Source organism: Rattus norvegicus, chromosome 8 (genome assembly GCF_021556685.1).
Source record: "Rattus norvegicus strain SHRSP/BbbUtx chromosome 8, alternate assembly SHRSP_T2T, whole genome shotgun sequence".
NCBI classification, from domain to species: Eukaryota; Metazoa; Chordata; class Mammalia; order Rodentia; family Muridae; genus Rattus; species Rattus norvegicus.
In genome coordinates this window covers 130,170,967-130,193,972 of record NC_141541.1, presented here as the reverse complement: position 1 = coordinate 130,193,972, position 23,006 = coordinate 130,170,967, and the positions used below count along the sequence as shown (strand labels likewise).

The 23,006-nt window shown below is 43.2% G+C and overlaps 1 protein-coding gene, 1 long non-coding RNA gene, 1 other non-coding gene and 1 pseudogene across 5 annotated transcripts; 2 read left to right on the top strand and 2 right to left on the bottom strand.

The window, feature by feature from the left end:
- Window positions 1-135: 135 nt before the first annotated feature.
- Window positions 136-19,090, top strand: Zfp445 (zinc finger protein 445). 3 transcript variants are annotated; one of them, NM_001191802.1, is made up of 7 exons: window positions 136-200; window positions 5,044-5,608; window positions 11,196-11,343; window positions 11,671-11,729; window positions 12,006-12,132; window positions 13,245-13,355; window positions 14,097-19,090. In NM_001191802.1, the coding sequence occupies exons 2-7, from the start codon at window positions 5,186-5,188 to the stop codon at window positions 16,160-16,162; spliced, it is 2,934 nt and encodes a 977-aa protein (NP_001178731.1). In that variant the 5' UTR covers window positions 136-200; window positions 5,044-5,185; the 3' UTR covers window positions 16,163-19,090. The 3 variants fall into 3 exon arrangements, with proteins under 3 accessions (NP_001178731.1, XP_087417712.1, XP_087417713.1); XM_087561586.1 differs by having other exon boundaries at window positions 139-200; window positions 11,196-11,340; window positions 14,097-19,082; XM_087561587.1 differs by having other exon boundaries at window positions 139-200; window positions 4,969-5,608; window positions 11,196-11,340; window positions 14,097-19,082.
- LOC148004399 (large ribosomal subunit protein eL21 pseudogene) lies at window positions 1,051-1,503 on the bottom strand (annotated as a pseudogene).
- LOC148004398 (uncharacterized) lies at window positions 3,774-22,988 on the bottom strand. Its single transcript, XR_015628171.1, has 2 exons — window positions 22,774-22,988; window positions 3,774-5,962 (listed from the first exon to the last, which is right to left on the bottom strand). It is a non-coding gene; the product is annotated as an uncharacterized LOC148004398 (long non-coding RNA).
- Window positions 6,786-6,887, top strand: LOC120094411 (U6 spliceosomal RNA). Its single transcript, XR_015628359.1, has one exon. It is a non-coding gene; the product is annotated as a U6 spliceosomal RNA (small nuclear RNA).
- Window positions 22,989-23,006: the final 18 nt, after the last annotated feature.

The following is a 23,006-nucleotide window of genomic DNA, read 5'->3' as shown; positions in this document are numbered from 1 at the left end:
GTCACACACCTAGGCTAAGACCTTGGAGGTTTAACACCTGGGAGGAGTTTGGGTAGAGAGCAGCCGAGATGGCATTCCTCCGGGTTTCCTAGACGAACAGCAGAAGTGTACTTCCGCTCTCCTAGAGAGGCCCGCGGAGGAAGTGGGCCCAGCGAGCTAACAGTCATCAGGAGGAGCGCGGAGTTCTCCGCTGAGAGTAGGTGAGTGACTGGGAGGACGGGTGCTGGAGCGGGTGGCGGGGCACAGTTGCAGTGACCAGTCCCCAGTGGCGTCGTAGTCCAGGGGGGTTCTCCAGGGAACAGCGATGGTTGGAACGGTGCCGCCCTGCAGTCCGGTGTCCGCCATTATGACTCTTTGGCATTCTAACTTCTAGACAGAAACTCCATACGTCGGTCCACGTTTAACTGTGTGGGTTAATTATGCTATAGTCTTTTAAAAAAAAAAAAGCCCTACGGTTGTGATGTAAAATGTTTGAGATGTGAAAAATATAAAAAACAAAACAAAACAAAACAAAAAAAAAACAACCAAGCTTGGAACAGCCTGGTGTGGTGGCTTCGGCCTGTGAACCCCGCTACTAAGGAAGCTGAGGCAGAAAGACCGGGAACATGGGCAGCTTAATGAGCCCTTCTCTCAAATTTTAAAGTAATAAAGATAGAAATGTTTTATAAGCTGAAAGGGCGCGTTTGAAATTGAGCCTTGATAACGCACTTGAAAGCTGAAAATCACTCACCGTCCCAACCTCAAAAAAAATTTTTGGGGGGGTGTGGCTTCTGGTATCCAGGAAGTATTTGGTGATGTCCGAATTGCTTGACAGTAAAATGTTAAAAAGAAGCAAATGAACCGATGGGGGAACCCCATTTAGCTTTAGGTGACTCCCATTTCGTGAGCTTCCTTTTCCAATTCCCAGCCCAGCAGAGCTTCGTTCTTTTTCCTTTTTTTGCTTTAACATTTTCTTTCAGGGAGAAGACAACACACTTCAGTCTAAGGAAAACACTTTACTTCATTTTTGCACATTAGCTCATGAATCGGTATGGAATGGGCTCCAGCAGCTCAGGCTCTTTTCCCATAGTTGTCATAAAGTGTGCTTCTCAGCGGCGGCGCCGGCTGGCACTTTAGCCAAACCCAGGTGCCCTTCTCTTTGGATCGTTCTCCTTCAGCCGCTTCAGGAAGCCGTCTCTGCTCCTCCAAGTGCTTGATGTGCTCAATCAGCACATTGATCCACTTGGCCAGGATCTTGCCCTTATCTTGCTTGTTTGCAGTGATGCCCATGGCATGCTGGGTGACATTGTAGACTCTTCCGGTTTTGCTGTGGTAATGAACAGTTGCCATTCCCTTGACGTCTACAATATCACCCTTCTTGTAGATTCGCATGTATGTGGCCAAAGGAACAACTTCATGTTTCCTAGAGAATATATACGGAGTGCCTCTCCTCTTTCCCTTGTGTTCGTCAATTTGTTGAGTTAACTGGATGATGGTTGCCGTGACCAAAGGCCAGAGCTTCATTCTTTTTTTTTTTTTTTTTTTTTTGGTTCTTTTTTTCCGCAGCTGGGGACCGAACCCAGGGCCTTGCGCTTCCTAGGCAAGCGCTATACCACTGAGCTAAATCCCCAACCCCCAGAGCTTCATTCTTGACCAGACATAAACAGCTCCAGGATGTCCACTGATTATTCTAATTAACTAAGCTTTGGAAACCCATGTTATTGAAACTTTGAAACTTCTGTCATGGGTTCTGCCCCTGGTACAATGCAAGCTTTAGCCCTAACCGGCCACTCATACATCATACTTGTGGGCTAGACTGGCATAGAACTCTTAGAAATCCACCTATTTCTACTTCCTGAGTGCTGGATTAAAGGTGGGTGCCACCACACCTGGCCCTACAACTTATTTTTGTGTGAGTGTATGTGTGTGGCAGTGTACTTGTGGGGATCAGAAGACTTGTGGGTTCTCTCTTGCTGTGCTGGCTCTGGCCATTGAACTCAGGGTCAGCTGAACCACAGTCTTGTCACTAGATAACTTTACTCCGTGGCCATTCTGTAGGCCTTTATGTTCTTATTTCCCCTTGTTGTACTGGTCACTACCAAGCATAACCATACTTACAACACTGACAAAAACTTAAACAAAATTATTTTAGTGTGTAAATGTTTCATCTGTCTGTACATGTGAGTGTCTGTACATCATGTGTGTATCTGATGCCTGTGGAAGCCAGAAGAGAGTGTCAAGATAAGACTGGGGTTAAAGAATTGTTATAAGCTTACAGGTGGGCACAGGGGATTGAACTAGGGTCAGCTAGGCTCCTCTGAAAGCACTGGCCAGTGCTCTTAAATCAACAATCCACCTCTCCAGTCCCCAAGTTCTTTTTTGAAGTATTTTGTTATTTGGAATTTTAGAATGTCCTTTTAGCTAATGTTTATCTTGTGCTTAGATAAGGTTGATGCGTTCTTGTTATTGGCACTTGTGAAATTTCACCACTTTAAAACCTGTTTTTGTAATTTGTACTGTTTTGGGGTGAGGAAAGAATTTTGAGTTCTGCATTCAAGTATTCTGTTTCTCCTTAACGTTCTCTTCCTGATTAGCATCCTGCCTGTATCAATGAGCTTGGTGTTGTACATTTTTATTGGGAGGTCTTGTGAGGAAGATTTCTTCTCTTTGTTGTATGTTTTTGATACAGAGTCTCACATAGCCATGGCTAGAACTTGCTTTACCTTCAAGTCACAAAAGTTTGCCCTCCTCTGTCTCCTAAATGATGGGATTAAAGTGATGTCACTAGCTGACTTGACTGTCCAACCTTCTTAAAATCTAATTAGTCTATGTCAGTGTGAACTTCTTATCTTTCTGCCTCCACTCTCCAAGTGCTTGGATATAACAGCATTATCACCATGCCTGGCTTGCTTAATTCTTTTTTTTTATTGTTTTAAAATTTAATTTACTATTTCTCACTGTGTCTGCACACACAATGTACTAATGTGGGAATGGAGTCAGTTCTTTCCACTTTTATCTGGGTTCTAGGGATGGAACTCAGGCTTCTGGTGAGGTAAGTGCTTTTACCTGTTGAGCTACCTGCTCCTGCTTAAGTATATAATTTTTTCCTTTCACTGATTTTCTGATATTGCAAAACACCTGTATTTTCTCCATAGAACCCTGATTCTTTTATTGGAGAATGGTATTTAGAAACCAAGTTCTAGATTTATTTTTGTCTGAGTGAGTGTATGCAAACATGTATGTGTAGTTACGTATGTTTATATGTACATACAGAGTCCAGAAGAACAGTGATTCCTTAGAGCTGGAGTGTAACAGACACTTGGCCTCTTATGTAGGTGCTGGAATCAGAACTCCAGTCCTCATAATTGCATAGCAAGTGCTTTTAACCACCGAAACATTTCTACAGTCCCTATAGTTCTGCTTAATTGCTACATAACTTTCAATATTTTAAAAATTTCATCATGTAACTAAAGCAGAAAGCTCTACCTCTTGAAAGAGCCAGAGTTGGGGTCAATCTAAGGCCAGTGATATCATTCTACCACAAACCTCCTAGCACTAAGACCCCCTCTCTTTCAGCAAGAATAGAGCCAGCTTATTTCCTGGAACAACTTCAAGCCAACTATCAGACAAAGCCACCCATGACTTCCAAACGACCCACACCGACCGCCAGTCAGTTTGAAGGTCACTGCTGTGCCGGGAGCCCCTACCTTCGGGGTGGGGGTGCTCAGTGGAGACCTGAGGAGGGGGTGAAAGAATGGGGGACAGGAGGTGCAAAGGAGGAGAGCAAGTTGTTGTCTGATCAAGCTCTCAAACTTTATTTCATGGCAGTGGCTTATAAAGACAAGCAAGCAGGAAGATCGTACAGGGCCCAAGGCCAGTTCATCACCATCACCACCCTCCCATTGTTCTTTCGGTTCATGGTTCATGAAACAGCAAGTTGTAGGTGTACTGATAAGAACAGATAACTGGCTAGGTTTCCCAAAAACAGAGGGTGTATAAGTGGGCCTGAAACATTCCTGAAACAGAGGGTGTATAAGTGGGCTTAGCTCCTAGTAGCTTTGCTCCACCAATAGTAGCCCACCCAGGTACTGTTGTTTGAATTCTGCCTTTATTGTTTAAAATCTGCCCTTATCAAAGGTATATAACTCCCTGTTATGTTAGAGTCTACTCAGGGTTGTCTCCTTCTTGAAGTGGGGTGGCCCCCAACGCGTTGGAACAACAAAACTCCTGTTTTCTCATCCAGTCTCTACAGATTCTGCTTCCACATATGCTTTTCCTTAATCTGTGTGCTTGTTCTCCACCAATACTACATTGGCTTGATTTTTCAAGCTATCTGTGTGGCCTTAAGTCTTGAAATCAAGTAAGGTTAAGTGTGTAAAGGCACCTGAGCTCGGTCCTTGAAACCCAATGAATGACTCCTGTAAGTTGACTTCTGACCACCTCAGCATGCATGCTATGACACAAAGCACTCAGACACACAAAATAAAAATTTAACAAATTCACATACACCTATTTCTTCTACTTTAGTTTTCAAAGTAACTTTTAGCTAATCCCCATTTGCCTTTCAATACAGACTGTATTATCATCATACATAGCTCTCCTCTTGCCAAGCATCTTTTCTTGTTCTGAGGATCAATTCCAGGGACTTGTGTGTGCTAGGCAATTGTTCTACCACTAAATTGCTTTCCCACCTTCCCTTCCATCTTCCTGAGATTCTGATAGGAAATAAACTAAATATCAACTTGGTAAGCTTTTTTATGCCATGTCTCCCAATATGCGACTGCGTGTGGTTTGACCTTTTTATCAGCCCCTTGTGTTTTCTAGCCCTTTAAATGACTTAACTGTATTCATGGATACTTTATTAGCTTACCACCCTAGGTCTCAGTCCACAGGTGCTCAAGCCCATGTGTCTTCTCACACAAAAAAGTGATCCCCATCTTGAGAACCTAGCTCCATCATGTGCAGGCACCATTTTCTTCTCTGTTCTAGGACTAAGCTCCATCATGTGTGGGGACATCATTTTCTTGTCTCTTCTCTTCTGAACATCAGTGTTGGTTATTTCAGTCTCTTACCAGTGACTTCTGATGACCTACCAAATAACACCACACACTGCAGTGTTGTGAAGATACTAGCAAGGATACAGAAGTGACTAGGTGACAGCAACAGATTTGTTTTGTGTTCGTCTGGGTGACTCTGGATAGGAGGGATGCCTCCAGGCAGGTGCTATGCTGCCCGCTCAGTGCAGATGTCAAGGGAACACGGCCGCCTTCATATGGTAAAGAAGGAAGAAGAGGAGGATGGCTGTATTTCAGTGGAGACTGCCAGGCCGCAGACACTTAACCGCCCTGGCCAGGAGCTGTTCCGTCAGCTCTTCCGACAGCTTCGCTACCACGAATCGTCTGGGCCCTTAGAAACTCTGAGTCGGCTCCAGGAGCTCTGCCGCTGGTGGATGAGGCCTGATGTTCTTTCCAAAGCACAGATGTTAGAGTTGTTGGTGTTGGAGCAATTTCTGAGCATCCTGCCTGGAGAGCTCCGGACATGGGTACAACTCCATTGCCCTGAGAGTGGTGCAGAAGTTGTGGCTCTGCTGGAAGAGCTGCAGAGGGATCTTGATGGGACATCGCTGAAGGTAGGTGTGCACAGTAAGTTCTGCCTGCCCTTTTTGTGAGTGAGATGGTCCTCATGATCTGTAAGCTTGAGAAACGTAGAGAGCCTCCCCTTGTTAATCCTTTTGATACCTGAGCGTCTGAGAACTGGACTGATCATGGATCCTTTAGCAAGGTGCTCCTTGTATTTTGCAGATGAAGACCACATCAAAATAGGATCGGCAGGTATTGATACATCATAGAATTAGTTTTTGGATATGTGTTTATGTCATAGAAGGTCCATCTCCACATAAGATCTGAATTTGCCTGATACTGACCATAGCCTTGTAGAGTGATAGGGGCTGAAGGGAACTGAAAGGAGTCAGGAATCTTGATATCTGAATGAAAAACACAAAAGAAGTCTGCATGAGCCATGTTTCCTTTTCTGAATGCTTTTGAGGATATAGGAGTGGGAATGGGCACAAGGGTTGGGGCCATCCTCTGGGCTGCAAGGTTGGAAGGCCTCAACTTTAAGCTTTGTCCATTAGCCTTACTATTCTTACACATATTTTTGTGGGGCTCCCACCAGGGAAGACTACCCAGATACAGTCTGTGAGCCAATTGAAAGCCTTTATTTTAGCTGGCTAGTGACTATCTATGGGTATTTGGGACCCCTAAGTGTACTCCTGATCCTTTCCTGGGGTTTATATTTAAGCAAGAAAACCACATCCTGGCTGGAAAATTCCCAAGGTTTCCTTTTTGCAGCTGCAAACTAAGACAGTTATGAAAGCCAAAATACCCAACTAGTAAAAATGAGGAAGTCAGGCTAATTTTTGCAACGATCCTGTGTTGTCACTATTCTAGTGCTATGAAGAGACTCCATGACCATGGCAGCTTTTATAAAGGAAAGTATCTAACTGGGGCTTGTTTATACTTTCAGAGGTTCAGTCCATTATCATCAAGGCAGGAGCATGGCAGCATCCAGGCAGGTCTGGTGCAGGAGGAGCTGAGAGTTCTACATCTTCCTCTGAAGGCTGCTAGCAGAAGACTGGCTTCCAGGCAGCTAGGATGAGGGTCTTAAAGCCGAGACCCACAGTGACACACCTACTCCAACAAGGCCACACCCTCTAATAGTGCCACTCCCTGGGCTGAGCATATATAAACTGTAACATTCCACTCCCTGGCCTCCATAGGCTTGATTAAACATGTGAGTCTATGGGGGCCATACCTGAACATAGCACAATAAAAAATACATTACAGAGAAGATTAGCACGGCCCCTGCGCAAGGATGACATGCAAATTCGTGAAGCGTTCTAAAAAAAAATACATTTAGTTCAACTTCCAAAGCCCTCATAGTCTACAGCAGTCTCAACAATGTTTAAAGTCCAAAGTTCAAATCTCTTCTAAGATTTCATCCAATCACTTAACTGTAATCTCCAAAGCACGACAGGAAACCAGCTGGGCAAACTCCAAACTCTGCATCTCCATGTCTGATGTCAAAGCGGTCTTCAGATCCCCAGCTCCTTTTTTATTTTTGTTGACTGCAACAAACTTCTTTCTCCTGGGCTGGTTCCCCTCCCTGTTAGCAGCTTTCCTCAGCAGATCTTACAGCACTGGCATCTTGAACATCTTGGGGTCTCCAGGCAATTTCAACTTCACAGTTTCTTGTTCCAATGTCTGGGATCCACACACTGTCTTCTGAATTTCTCCAAAGGGTTTGTATCACTCCTCCAGCTCTGCCCTTTGTAGTATTCAAAGCTCAGGTTGACCCACTCCTCTGCTTACGCTGTTCTTGGTGGTCATCCCATCCCATGGTACTGGCATCTCCAATATTCTGGGGTCTTCTGCTATAACAAGGCTTTAGTATTAGCCTTTCGTAGGCTCTCTTCATGGTGCCAAGCCTCAACTCCTTTGCACGACCCCTTCAGTCCTGGGACATCAACTACATCTGAGGCTGCACCTTCACCAGTGGCCTTCCATGGCCTCTCACAGTGCCAAGCCTTAGCTTCTCTTCATGATCCCTTCATACCTTCAAAACCAGTAGCACCTGATTGACTCTTGCACGTTACCAAGTCCAGCTGCAGCATGAGGTGTAATGTTGGCTATCACTGGGACATAGCTGTTGTGGTAAAATTAAAAAAGGAGTTCCCACTTGGCACATGATCCGTGCACTCTAGGACCTCTACCTGTTTCTCTGTTACCACTTTCACAGTCCCCTTTGTGTTCTGCGGGCCGTGCTATCGTGGCCCCATGCCATGCTAGCCCCAAGCATTCGATAGCCTAGTACGGCTTCTTGTCACGGACTGTTCACACTCCCAAATACCCAGTGAAATCATTGCTCAGCAAACTGGAACCCAGCAACCAGATTTATGTGTTAATTGCTCAATGTACAATACATCCACACAATTAACTTACAACCAATTGATAAGGATATAAATCACCCACCTATATAAGATATAGTTTGCTCATCTAGACACAAAGCCCTGTGCACACCCATCCCTTAGGACTAGTCATGACAACCTGTAAATGTGCAGAGAGAAGTCTTCATGTCCGTCTTCATGTTCTCAGCTGCTCCCCTCTTGCTCCAGTCTCCTCCTCTAAAACTTTCTCCCGCCCATCCTTCCTTCTCATCCAATGACAGGTCTCGTTCTATCCTGTACCTGCCTTTACCTGCATAATGACATCAACCTACACACAGCTTCCTTGTGCTCCCAGAAAACATTTCCCAGAAGATTTCACCTCAGTGATGCTGGTCTCTTCTTAATCATTGCTAATTTCTTAGCTCCAGCTAACCAGCATCAGTTGTCCCAGTCGTCCCTTTAATTCTGGACTCTCCTGAGTTCTGCTGCTTGTAGGAGCTAGAATATGGTTCCCTTGTTCTATTACATCACCAGCTTCCTCTTTTCCTACTCCTTCACTGCCTAAGCTTGGCTGGCCTGGATCTTGCTCTGTAAATTGACCATTGATCTTGAATTCAGAGATCTGCATGCCTGTCTCCTGGGATTAAAGGTGTGTACCACCACACCTGGATTTAAGCTTTTCTTTACCTAGAACTTACTCTGTCCCAGGCTGGCCATGTTCCAGGAGATCTGCTTGGCTTTATCTCCTGGGATTAAAGGTGTATACCACCATGCTTGGGTTTAAATTTAGCTGGGTAGGATCTTGCCCCAACATCCCTTAGCCTGTTATCTCCTAGAACACAGGATTCAGCTCTATTTCACTTCCTGGTGCCCCTTTAATACGCAAGCCATGTATTTTATATTTTTCCTTTCTCAGCTTGCTATACTTGTTCAAAATGCTCTTCATAAGACTTAAGCAGAGAACAAAGTCTATGCTGACCTTTTTGAGATGGCCTTTGTCAATGCAATTAACATAAATCTCTACCTTAGACTTAGGTAGACACTTCAGAGAAGAGCAAAAAGCAGCCACATTCTTTAGCAAAATACCACAAAAACAGTTTCTAAGCCACATACTGAAATTCTTCTCCACTGAACCCTCTTGGGCCATGTCTGCACAGTTCAAATCAATCTCAGCAACAAAGTCTTTCATATTCTTACTAAGATAGCCGGTTAAGCTCCGTTTAAAGCATTCCACTGCTTTTCAATCCAAAGTCCCCAAATCCACATTCTTCCAAACAAAAGCATGGTCAGGCCTATCACAGCAATACCCCTGGTCCCCAATACCAACTTCTATCTTAGGTTTTACTGCTGTTTACAGACACCATGACCAAGGCAAGTCTTATAAAGAAGAATACTTAATTGGGGCTGACTTACAGGTTCATAGATTCAGTCCATTATCAAGGTGGGAACATGGCAGCACCCAGACAGGCATGGTGCAGGAGGAGCTGAAGGCTGCCAGCACAGTACTGGCTTCCAAGAGCTAGGATGAGGGTCTTAAAGCCCACACCCACAGTGACATACCTACTGAACAAAGCCACACCTATTCCAACAAGGCCATATCTTCTAGCAGTGCTGCTCCCTGGGCCTAGCATGTACAAACCAACACTGGGGAACATGGTAGCCTGCTGGTAGATGCTGGAGCATTAGGTGAAAGGTACATCCTTACCCACAGGCAGAGAGAAAATGAACCTGATGTGGGCTTTTGAAACCTCAAAGCCCACCCCTATAAACACCTTCTTCCACAAAGGCCAGACCTCCTAATCCTTTCAAACAGTGCTACTCCCTGTGAGTCATCCTGGAATTGTTTGTTTTTAGTTACTGGCACTTTGCTCAGAAAGACAAATTTTATCTGAGGTCACAAAATGAAGTCACCATAGTCACCCTTTTAGGATGTCAGTTTATTGATAAAGAAATGCAAGAACGATATAATTATGGGGATTTGTTCAGTAACTATTTGAATGTTTTATCATGTGCCTGGTCCTAACTCCTAGTATAGAGAAGCACAACTGTCAGTAAAGTGGTGCTATGCTACTTCCTGCCTTCTGGTCCTTTGTCTTTTGGTTTTCATTTTGTTTTGAAATGGGGTCTCCTTATATAGCCCTGTCAGTGAACCAACAAAGACCTATCTGTCTCCTGAGTGCTAGGATTAAATGTTTGTGCCAACACATTTGGCCCCCTTTGAGTTCTTTCAAAAAGCATTCATTTTTTTTCTTAGTTTTCAAAATTTCATTTATATAAAAACATGAGCCTATATGCACAATTCATGCATTGAAAATTACTAATAATTCTGAGTTTATCCCTCAAATTTATTACAAAAATTAGATTAACATTTGATCATAGTCTATCAGTGTTAAATGGTAATAAATCAACATAAGTAATGCTTATTTTAAAATGTACCTTTTTAAAAATCTAAAAGTACATTTGTCATTTTTAACAAAACAGATGTATACAGGGATGTGATAGTAATTTATGAAATGACATAAGGTTGAGCATAGAAGTATAGCTTGGTTATGACTAGATGTAGATGGTTAGGTCTAGATGTATGTTTTTGGTCGCTGTCATATGTTCAGTGGCCTCAGCCTAAGGCTTATTCACATCAGTTTAGAAATAGTGTCAGCCACTGTGCCAGGAAGACTCCTTTAAGTGCATTAACCAAAGCCTTCTGCACTCTTTTCTACATTAAGGAAGCCCTGTCTCAGAGACAGAGCTGTTTGAAGTTCAATTGGCAAAGCCTTCCTTCCTGTTCTCTGCTTCATTGGGGATAGGAGGAGAGGTTTTCTTTGTGGTTTGATTCCTGGTTGACCCTTAAAATTAATATTGTCTCTCGAGTAGTGATACTATTTTGTGAGGTTCTCTGAGGTCACTGGACATTTCAGTATCTGTGTCTGGGTCTCTGCTGTGAACCAGTGCTCATTTTACTCCTTTTCTCATCTTTAGGCCTAAAGTCAAGTATTGGGTGGTAGAGAGATTTCATTGTGCATGTGAGGATTGCTATTGTTGACTTGCCCAGTGCGTCCTTATGTTAAGTGGGACCCTGTTGGACTCTTTCCAGGTGTAGGGAGGCCAAGGGGCGAAAAGTTTCTCTATCACCTTTTTCTCTGGGTCCCTTCTGCCAGGAAGTGATTAAAGGGCCTGGTGGTCTAAGCCTTTACAGATTGGCCCATGGGAGTATTCTCTGAGTTTGCTTTCTGATTCCTATAGGAATGTTCTCATGACATTTTCTTCTTGCCAGGACTCATGCCTTACTCAGAACCCAGATGTGCATTGGATAGGCACTGGACCTCTGCAAGCTGCACAGATATGGTCCCCTGCGTCACATGTGGGGAAGAGCTCTGCTCTAGAAGACTACTTGGAGACTCCACATGGAATAGGACGAGGTGGTACTCACTCGTTGCCTAGACACTAACTTAATACCGTACCCCATACCTCTTGTGTTTCCTATACTGTTGTCTTGTTATCAGCTATTCTCTCACAAGAATCTTTCGTCACCTAGTTCTGGGTTCTCTTGAATGCTTCTGTGATTCATTTCTGGTTGGTTTCTTCATTCTACTCTCCCTTTCCTAGTCCCCAACAGACACTGAGGATGTTCGTGCCTCTTGAATAGCAGTCTGCTTGCCTGTAGGTCCTGGAATCCCCTAGGAGTGAGGAGTGTAAGCTTCTTGGGTGTCCAGAGCTGGACAACTCTTCATGACTCTTTTTTCCTTCAGATTCTCCTGCTGTCTCGATGCCTGACTATTTCCAGATAGAAGAGAGCATAGAACACCAGGTAACAAGCCGTTGGTAATTAAGCTGCAGGTGAGCCCTAGGGCTCTGGGTCTTTTCTGGTGTCACGTGCATGGCTGTTCTATGGGTGGTGCAGCTCTCTTCTCTTCATTCTGGGTTGCCATATAACTTCATAGTCAGAGTCCAGAGCTTTCTGCTGCCTTTTACCTTTGCCAAATTTATCCAGTGTTAACTCTATGTCAGGCCCATGACCTTCTTGGTAGCTAAGAGCTGCGAATCAGCTCTAAATCATAGTTCTTCAATTTTTTTTTTTTTTCAGGAAACTTTGACTTTCCAGGATGTGGAGGTGACCTTCTCTCAAGAAGAATGGGGATGTTTGAACTCAGCTCAGCGCAATCTTTATAGGGATGTTATCCTGGAGAATTATGGGAATGTAGTTTCTGTGGGTAAGTCTTTAGTATCCCTAGTTACCTTCACTTTTGTTTTTTCCTTTTTTTTTTCTTTTTTTCTTTTTTTGTTTTTTTCTTTTTTTAATCTTAAAAAAAAATCCTCATTTATGTGCATGGCCATGTATGCATGTAGGTGCTCGCATGCGGTGGTTCATACAGTCAGGATAGCTCACACAGTCAGGGATAGCTAGCGAGAAGAGTTTCCTCCTGTGAGCCAAACTCTAGTTAGGATTGGTGGCAGGGGCCTTTCCCTCCTGAGCCGTCTTCACTGGCCCTTGTTTTTTATTACAATGTATTAGAAAGGGCCCTTGTTGTAGATTTTGGTTCTGTAGCCACCAAGCTTATTACTTAATCAGTGACTAAACTGTCCTTGAGTAATGGAGATGGTGATGTCTGCCATGTGAGGTCATGGGAAGACTGAGTTCCTAGTCAAACTCTGATGACGGAGCCAGTTGAGTAGTTGTGTGCTTCTCGCCTCTGGGGAATATTATCGTTGTTGTTAGATATTTTAGGGTATTTTGATTGCATGTGTGTCTGTGCACCACTTGCATATATTGCTCATGGAAGTCAGAAGAGGGCTTCAGATCCCTTGGAACTTGAGTTACAGATGATTGTTAGCCACCATGTGGATGTGGGGAATTGAGCCACATCCTTTGGAGGAGCAGCCAGTGCTCTATACCTGATAAGGTATCTTTCCAGTTCCACTCTGGAGGATTCTTCAAGCCCCTTTTCCTGTAAGTTTTCTCATCCTCTCATCTGTGCTTAGGGCATCAGTTCTCAACATGTGTGTTTCAACCCCTTTGGCAAATGTGTTTCTCTAAAAATATTTACATTATTCATAACAGGAACAAAATTACAGTTATGAAGTAGTAGTGAAAATACTTTTATGGCTGAGGTCAGCACAACATGAGGAACCGTTGTAAAGGGTTTCAGCATTAGGAAGGTTGAGAATCACTGTCTTAGGGCTGTCACAAATGGCTGGCCAGGCATTCTTTCCTAGCTTCTTGCATTTGTCTTTTTGGCCTTTTTTCCTCTCTGCCAGGACTGTAGGTCCTAGAAGGTGGTTCTGTGTGACCTGTCTTATCTCACATCCCATTTCTTTTCTGCAGTGGGCTCTTCTCCCAAACCTGCTCTGATCTCCTGGCTGGAAGCAAGGAAGCCGTGGGGCATGAATATCTGCACAGTTCAGCTTAAGAGGGAACCTGATGCTGCCCCTGAAGGTGAGCTCGGTCGAACCTACCACATCATTCCCCTCTTACTTTTGTTCCTTTCTTTCATATGGTTAAATATTTCACTGGGGACTTACTCCATTATTTGCCAGGAGTTACTAAGGGATGCTATGGACCTGGGGCTCTTCCTGCTTGGCTTATAATAGGCCATTTCTTTCCAGGCTCGACCATTCCGAGGCGACTCAGTGTCAGTTCTTGCTCATCACAGGGCTTCTCTGTTCTCTTCCCACTGAGCTCTAATTCATGTCTGTGCCGCGCTAAGTCTGAATTGTTCATCTACCCGTTCTGGTTCTTCTTCCTTGTTTGGTTCTCCTTGTGTGATGAGCTTGAGATTTAGTTTTTTTTCAGCAAGGCCCTACTTAGAGCTCCAGGTCTTGGTTTTTGGGGACTTCTCTGTGGTGCTTCTGTGCCATAATTTTTCTTTATTGCTATTAATATTCTTCTTTAGGTCTGTTTATTGCCCTGCTAGATTTGATTTCTGTGTCCCTCCCTCTACCTGCTGTATCTGGCCCTCTCTCCTCCCTTTCCTGTTATTTGAGATACTCTTTCTTTGTCTTATCCTTAACTATTTTGTATAAAGTAATGACAGTCAGGCAAAATTCTTGCTACCAAGAATCATATTTATACTTCCTTGTTGCCTTTTCCAGTTCCAAATATGGAAGAAAAATACACTTTTTTGTGTTGTGTGGGTGCGTGTGTGTACATGTGTTTTTGTTTCTTGTTTTCCCTCAGGAGGTAAGCTTCAAATTGAGCCAAGCAAGTTCATCTTGAAACAGGAACCTTCAAAATACACAGAAACCTGTGTAAAGCCATCAGGATGTCCTGCTTCTAAGGGAACAGGACTCAAAGAATCTTTTGAACAGAAGAGTAGGTTACAAAAGTCCTGTGGGGATTCCGTACAAATGAAAGAGATGAAGAAAGGAACTGACATTAGTCAAAAGGCAGGAAGAAAATCTGAGATACTGAGAAACAGTGATATTCTTGAGTTAAAACATGTTAAGTGTGTGAGTGTTTCTAGGAAAAAGCTATCCTTTAAACATGGCTATGACAGAAACTTCAGAAAAAGTTCACACCATTATAATAATAAATATGGGGAAGGGCTCAGAGACACAGTTGAGGGGTTTGGTGTATATCAGAATACTGGACTGAAAGAGAATGAAAAGGACAGATGTGGGGAGACCTTAAGGAAGAGCTCCCATTCCCATCTTGAATATCAGAGATATTATAGTCAAGGAAGCCTGTTTAAATGCAGGGTGTGTGAGAAAGCCTTCAAGTGGCGATCAAACTGTATCCGACATGAGAAAATTCACACTGGAGTGAAGCCTTACAAATGCAGTTCATGTGAGAAAGCTTTCCAGCGTTTGTCAACCTACCGTCTGCACCAGAAAACCCATACTAAACAGAAACATGAATCCAGGAAGTACAACAATGCTCTCCCCTGCAGCTTGGATGTCAGTCATTGTTTGATAAACCAGGATGAGGAGAAAAACTTTTACTGTAGCCAGTGTGGGAAACACTTCTCCTGTAGGTCCTATGCTCTTGAACACCAAAGGATTCATACACAGGAGAAACCTTATAATTGTATCAGATGTAGGAAAACCTTTCGGTGGAAGTCAAACTTTACTCGTCATATGAAATTACATGGCAAAGAGGTCCGTAATCAAGAGAGATGTCAAGAAGACTTCAAGCAGAATTATAGTCAGTCTCAGGTTATCTCTACTATAGAGAAAACTTTTCTGTGTCAGAGTTGTGGGAAAACTTTTACTCAAAAGAAGTCACTCATTGAGCACCAGAGGATTCATACAGGGGAGAAACTGTACCAGTGTAGTGGGTGTGGGAAAACATTTGCCTCTAGGTCCTCTTATATTATTCATATGAAGCAAAAGCGACATGCTATTAAAATAAAACCTGAAAGTGGCTCTCTACCTTTTAGTCAGGATACAGCATTTGCCATTCCTCAGAGTGGTCATAATACAGAGGAGCCTAATCAGTGTAAATACTGTGGCAGAGCCTTCCATAATCGCTCATTTCTTCTCATTCACGAGAGAATTCACACTAGAGAGAAGCCCTATAAGTGCAGGGAGTGTGAAAAAGCTTTCCGATGGAGGTCCAATCTCTACCGACATGAGAGAAAACACTTTTTGCACAAGCGGCGTAAGTATCATGAAAGTAAAGAGACTTCAAATCTACAGTCAAAAATCTTCATTGATGAGAAGCCCTTTTGGTGTCAAGAATGTGGGAAAACCTTTACACGTAAAAGAAGCCTTTTAGATCATAAGGGAATACACAGTGGAGAGAGACGCTTTAAGTGCAACTTGTGTGAAAAATCTTTTGATAGAAACTATCGTCTTGTTAATCACCAGAGGATCCACACTACAGAGCAACCATTTCAATCTCAGTGGCATGATAAAGACTTTGCTGGGACACATGCCCATTCTGTTGATCAGAGAAAACACAGAACACTGCAGTCTGAATATAGCCTACAATCAGATAAGCCTGGCTTATCCTACTGTCAGGATGTAAGGGTAAATATTCAGGAATTAGAACTAAGTGGAAAGAAGCCCCTTGATAACCCTTCTCATGAGAGTTCCATGTCCACCGCATTCCAGAATGTGCCCACTAAGAAAGCCTGCCACAAATGCAGCACTTGTGGGAAAACATTCAGGAAGCATTCACATCTCATTAGCCACAAGAGATGTCACACAAAAGAAAGGCCCTTCAAGTGCATCGTGTGTGGGAAGACCTTCGGGTGGTCTTCCAATTTGACCAGGCATGTGAAAAGCCATTTTAGAGATTAGCCTGGGGTCTTTGATGACAGTGGGGTGGGGAGTAGTTCCTGATTACATCTCTAGAGAACTTAAGTGGTAGGCACTGGGGAAACCTTTGTAAAGGCCCAGGCCTTTCTGGCTGGGATGTTCTTGGTGTGGAAGCTTGATGGTTTCAAAATTCAGAGACTCCTCAGTCTTATTGCTGAAAAGTGATGTTGGTAAAGAACAGAACGTTCTCTGGGGTCTGATAGAGGCCCTGGCCCCTAGGTTATCCCAGGACTCTGTCAGCCAGGACTCCTTAGATAATTCTTGCTGTTTGTGATTGGGAAGCATGTCTGTAACCTAGTAAGCTGTGTCTGTTGGGAAGGGGCCATTTCGTTCCCCAGTTCTTTAGTGTTGGCTTGTGTTGGTGCCTGTTCTGTTGACTTTAAGGCCAAGAACTTACATTCTCAGCTGTCTCCTAAAGAGCTTTGGCCTCAGTGTATAATAGATTTTTGGTTATTAGCTATGGTCCTAAAGTAATCTCAGAGGTGAGTGAAATGGACAGGGTGCTGGGTTCCATTGCATGATCTAGACAAGCAACATTAATCCATCATTTCAGCTGAGATATAAGAGGATTACCATATGCCAGTGACCAGAACCGAGTAAAGCCCTGCTGTTTTTGGATCTATAAGTCAATAAATGAGTTAGATTGTATTCTGGATGATAATATGTGTTGAGGACAAAGCAATCCAGAGAAGAATGGCAAGGAATCTGGTTAGGCTGTGGATTGTTAAACAAGTCCTGGAAGTCATGTTGCTAACAGTAAACTAACTGGGACCAGGTTTTGGGAGGCAGTGGCATCCCTAGGAATTCCAAGACAGTTAGACAGGGCTACATAGAGAAACCTTATCTCAAAAAACAAAAAACAAAAAACAAAAACCCACCCCACCCCCAACCTAACAAACAAAATCCCTAATTGACTAAAAAGCTATGTTGGATTGGGAGGTGAGCCATGTCGCTCTATTGGGAAAGAATACAAGACGGATCTTGTCTGTAGGATCTTGTCTGGACTTTAGTAGTCTTTGGGTGGAGTAACTTAGCTGTCTGAAGAATGAACTAGAAGTCAGTCCTGGGACCACGCTTTACAGAGGTCTTGTTCACACGTTAGTTATAAGGATGATTCTGGTATACCTCTTTGTTCATAGTCATGACTATCCTGAACCTTTGTCCTTTAATCTCTCCTGCTCCCTTCTCTTTTGAGGACTGTGCTTAATTGCTAGTGTAATCTGGGTTTCCAGTTAATGCTTGCCACTGCAGCCTGACCAAGCACTTGGAAAATCTATGCTAGTGTGTTTATGTTGACAGATTTTGCAAAACAATCAAACAAAAAATGCTGCTTCTCCAATCTGGGAAAATGAGTCTTCCTAGTACTTGTGTTGCTCTTGCCTGGGTTCAGTTCCTAGCATCCACGTGCTGTTCACAAACATCTACATTCCCAGAGAATCCCATGCCCTGTTCTGAATTGTGTGTGCACCGGATGTGCATGGCTCACAGACATACATACAAAGCACTCATATGAAATACATTTTCAAAATAGCATGATTGTGTGTTTATATATACATATATTTCTATATCTGTATTTAAAGTTGCCTCTCTGAAAGAATCTAGTTCTGCCAAGTCAGGAGTAGAACTTTAAGTGGGTCTTGATCAGACAGATTGGGGATACTTTATAAAACAGGCCTTGAGTCAAGTATTGAAAGTTGTACTTAAAAGTACACAGCTGCTAGGTATGAGCCAAGTAATTGATGGTTTTGAGTAGTAGTAGAGTGTTGGTTGACCGCTTCTCATTGTCGTGGCAACCATGTCTAATCTTATACTTGAACTTGGCCTGGAAAATACTTCTTTGAACATGGCCTTTCTCCACTGCCTGAGGAACTGATTAGGGATGGGCTGAGACCATTATGGAGTAATGGATATCAGATGGGCTCTTAAACCTGCTTAGTGTGATCAGTTACATCCCTACTGAAGGATGTCAAACCACAGAGAAGAAACCATGTGGACTTTCTTAGTAATCCTTAGAGAAGTTATCTTTTGAAAGCTTAAGTATGAAGTGGGTGGAACAACTGGGGTTCAGACCCCCTTTTACAAAAGATGGATTGCCAGGCAACTTGGAAAGACTTATAAAATTGTGTGTTCTATTCAGTGGGTCCCGTTCTAGACCAATGTGAAGAATGACAAATGTGAGTCAACTCACGACAACAGTGTTTAGCTAGTGGGCCAGCAGAATCCTGTTTGCCATTAGCAGAACAGACCGTGCAGAGGTGTTTGGTAGTTCAGAAAGAGCGTAAAGCTCAGTGTGGTGGTTCACACTGTAGTCCTAATGTGGGGTGCAAGAGGCCACAAAGCCACTTGGGGATAAAGGATAAAAAGATACTATTCAAGCACCTACCACACACAAAACGAGAATTATAGCAAATGTGGAAGACTTATGTCCTCCAACTCAGAAAATTACGCTGAGCTGCAGAAGCTGTACATAATACTCCATTTATATGAATTTTAAGCACGTTTAAAGTGCTCATATCACTTACACTGGTTTGGGTTTCATTATTCTGTATGTGGGATAGAGTTCTAACCTCATAGGGCGGTGGTGGGGACAGTGATGAAATGCATGTGTGACGTTGGAATAGTGTCTGTCATGTAACCATTCCTAATGTACAAGTTAATATTTTGCACAATTTTCTGTGGATTCAAAGACATGACATAAGCGTGTACACTCATGAAATGGGATGGTATAGGTATACTGCTCCATGTTCTGTGGGTTTGAGATGCTTGTGATACCAGAAGGGAAATGTTCTTCACTTGTTTTTCTAATCATTGATGCACATACAACATAAAGTTACGATTTAACAGAATAATATGGTGACTTCTTTCAACTGTTAAAAGTCAAAATAAACAAAAATTAATGATGGCCTCTGATATCTATGTACTTATTATACAGAAGACCTAGCTCTGACACTCACTTGCAATGCTGCTGCCTCCTCTCCCCAACCTGGCTGGCTTCAAACTCATAGAGATCCTCCTGTCTTCCTACAGATAATGGGGTTAAAGGCATGTGACACTACATCTGGCTTACTTTTCTCCTAAATTCTCAGCATTATCCTGGGAAATATGGAGTAACAAAATGGCTGTTGGTGAAGAGACTGTTAAACGGCTGCAGTGTGACAGTGAAATGTGTCAGTTTGAAGAAAACAGGTTTCTGTGTCTCCTCAGCATTATCTCCAAGTTATGAGATCGTGAGCTGTTTTCAATACCTCTTACGCCCCTTCCCCCCAAAAAAGTGAAACTAGAAAAGATATGATTCCAGTGATGGCATAGAACTTGGGACGGTGATGCTTGCTAGCCGTCCCACTTTCCTGGCAAATGGGGAAAAGATGAGTATTTATGTGCCAAGTTAATATTTATGGTGCTATAAATGGCAAAATTGTGTCAGCCAGCATTTATTGAAAAGCCAAAAACCATATCAGTTATTTAAACAGCTTGGAACTATTGACTGTATATGTTGGAAGTAAAGACAGAAAAAGAATGCCAGGGTGTTATTGGGGCAGAAACTGCTCTAGCAGTCTCTATCCAGGATCAGGAGAGCTGTGATCATGTCTGCCCCCATATTTGAGATTTGGATGCTGACCAAGACCTTTTCTCACATCTGGGCAAGCTGGTGGAGGAGGGAAGTTCAGCCTGTGTAAACCCTGATTTTTGTTAGTACACCTGGGCCTTCATTCATTCTGTGACCACCATAGACTGCCAGAGAGGCCCTGCAGGGCCTTCAGACCTATGACTTTGTGGAAGGAGCTAACAGTTCAGTGAGACTAAGCTTGAATTGTTTGGGTGAGTCTCCTTTTGCCTGAAAAACAATTACGTAAAGGTATTCTGAGTCTCCCCCACTGTTGTCTTCCACCTTTGAATCAGCATCCAGAGACCCTGAGTTAGGATCCTGGTACCCAGGTCAGGTCTTTAATAGGACCTGCATCTAACTCTGGAATATCAATGCCGTATTCTGGAATCTGTGGGTATCTGTGCTCAATGGTGTGTACATATTTGTATACATAACAATAAAACAATCGTAAATGAACAGCCAAATTCTTATCTCAATAGGTTAAAAAGAGTGGCTGAACAGAGACAATATACTCACATAATGGCATCATTTTGTCAATTTTTACTGACAAATCTAGGGAACATTTAGGAGTGCCCTTTAAGGATATGACTGACATAAGATCAGAGGGACTGAACTTTGGTCAGCACTGGGCAGGATTTAGGCACTTTTGCACATTGAAAACAGTTCAGTGCTGGTGGGGATGTTTGTGTTGAGCTTTTAAATATTATAGGTTATCCTAGACTCCCTTCTCCCCTCCCCCCTCCATGAGAATGAGTGAAATTGCCAGAAACCAACAGTTGAGGCTTTTCAGTGAATAGACTTCTCCATCAAGTCTGGCAGCCTAGAGCATCTCTTGTCAACTGGGTGAACTACACTCTAGAAAATTCTAGCTGCAAAGAACTTAAGTATCTGGAAACCGCAATGGTCTCAGGAGGCCTTGGCTCAGCCCAACTATTGTAGGTTGATGTCTATATGCAGGTGAGGACTGGCACAAGTTAGGTCAAGGCCATGATTGGACAGTAAAAAAAATAAGGCGGGGGACAAAGCTTTGTAAGGGGGGAGAGAAGGGGCAGGGGGAGGAGAATCAAGATGGAGACTGAGAAGGACGACCCAGATCTGGGTGTTCTTGAATGGCCCTAGGTAGTTGTGTATGTTTTTTTAAGGGATGGATCTCTATAGGTCAATTTATCTTATCTAGGTGGGCAGTTCATATCCTTATCAACTGGTTGTGAGTTTATTGTGTGCATGTGTTGTGGATTGAGAAGTTAACGTAAATCTTATTGCTGGGTTATAGTTTGTTGCATCTTGATTTTACTGGGTAGCTGGAACCAGAGAGTTCATGGCAAGTAGAGAGCCACCGGGAGAGATACTAACCAGAGATAAATTATGGTTAGTTCCATACGGCCCCACTCTAGGGACCAGTGTGGCAAGGTGCCATGCTGTTATGGCTCGAGGATTGCCTGAGTCTTAGAGTACTTGGGGGCAGCGTGGAGCCACTGAAATAAAAATAACCCACAGTGCCATGTGGCCCTAAGCGGGTGCTGGCACTAGCACAGGTTAAAAGGTTCAGGCATTTTTATTTTTAATATTTACCAAGACAAACCACTATAAAGGCAGCATCTCAGACTTGAAATTTAGATGGCCTTGAAGCTATTCCCAAAATGGGTGGAGGAACCTCCTCTAGCTTATCAAGAGCTGTGACGTAATTGGTACATGTACTGTCCTTCATTTGCAGTCCAATTTCCCTCCCTGTATATAATCAATACTGTTCAGCAGGAAGATAATCCCCTGTAATGCTCCATTGTGCTGTTGCATTAGGTCCAATTAAAGGCTGTGGTGACATACTATGAAAATGTCTCTTACATTCTAAGAGTCTGGAACTTCTGTTGGACCTCATGACCAAACAAATAATACACCCTGAGGTCACTTAAGACTGCTTTCCTATTGTGTGCAAAGTCTGTTTAACCTGTCTCCTCAGTGCTGTGATTAAAGACGTGGGCTACCACCACCCGGTTGTGTTTAACCTGCCTTTAAGTTAGATAACAATTTAACAACCAGTTTTATTTGCCTTGGCAATCATCTTTTACAACCTAAGCTAATATATAGCTTTAATTTCAAGTTATGTATTCTTCCTCTGACCCAATGATTAATGCATATATATGTTTATATGTGTGCTATGGTACTGAATACTAATAGGTTAAAAGCAACCTTATATCATAACTACCTGCCATAAATGCTAGAAACAGCATACAGCTATTGTTAAGTGAATGTTTGCTTAGTGTTTCTGGGTCAGGAGAAGTCAGTAAAGTTTAATTCTGTATAAAACTGTAAAATATCTCTCACTTTCCCCCATGTGATATTGTCTGTGCTCCCCAATAAAAGAAAGAGCAAAGCCTTTAGAAACATACATGAGGGACGGACAGATTCACAAGACAGCATTCATGCAGACCTTACAACAGAGTACAGACAGGAGAAGACACAGGGAGAAGTAGAGAATTCCCACTCCTAGTGAAACTTCTCCAAGGGACAGCGCTTTGCTTTGTTTTGTTCTTTCCTTATGTGACACTGATGCATTTGGGGAACTCTGAGATTATTACTAATGTGTTTATATTGACACAAAAGATTTCTCTGAAATTGTCTTGTTTTCTCTCATTCACTGAGGAGGATCGGCAGAGGCTACACCACACTCTCTCCAAGATGTCTGCCTCTGCTTATGCTGCCCTTTATCTACAATAAACTTTCTCCTCTACCATATCTAGGAGTAGTCATGTTCTTTATCGAGGAGCACCACTTGTCACCTGACAGACATGAGGCTTGAAAAGTTTGGGCCACCCCAGGCCAGAAGCAGCTTGCTGAGGATTTGAGGTGCATCTAGGCTCTGGTAGAGTCTAGGCAGATGTGAACAAGGCAACTTGTTCTCATAGGTGGGGTCTTGTTCTGATGAAAACAAGCACATGAAGAGGTGTGAGGTGAGTGGCAAGTGGGTCTGTGTAGAATGTATACTAACCTGCCATATTCCTGCTTGGTTACACATTTATGTTCTGGAAGAGAAGCCATGTGGTGGACCGCCATAAAGCAGAAGCTGTGGGAAACAGACAATGCCAGGCTCACCTCCAGGTTGGCAACATCTGGCACAATAACAGAGAGGCCCAGAGAAGTGGTGTGTGGTCCCCAGGAGGAATCAGGCATGGCCAGGATGGAATGCTTTACATAACAAAGACCAGGTTGCTAGGAACACCC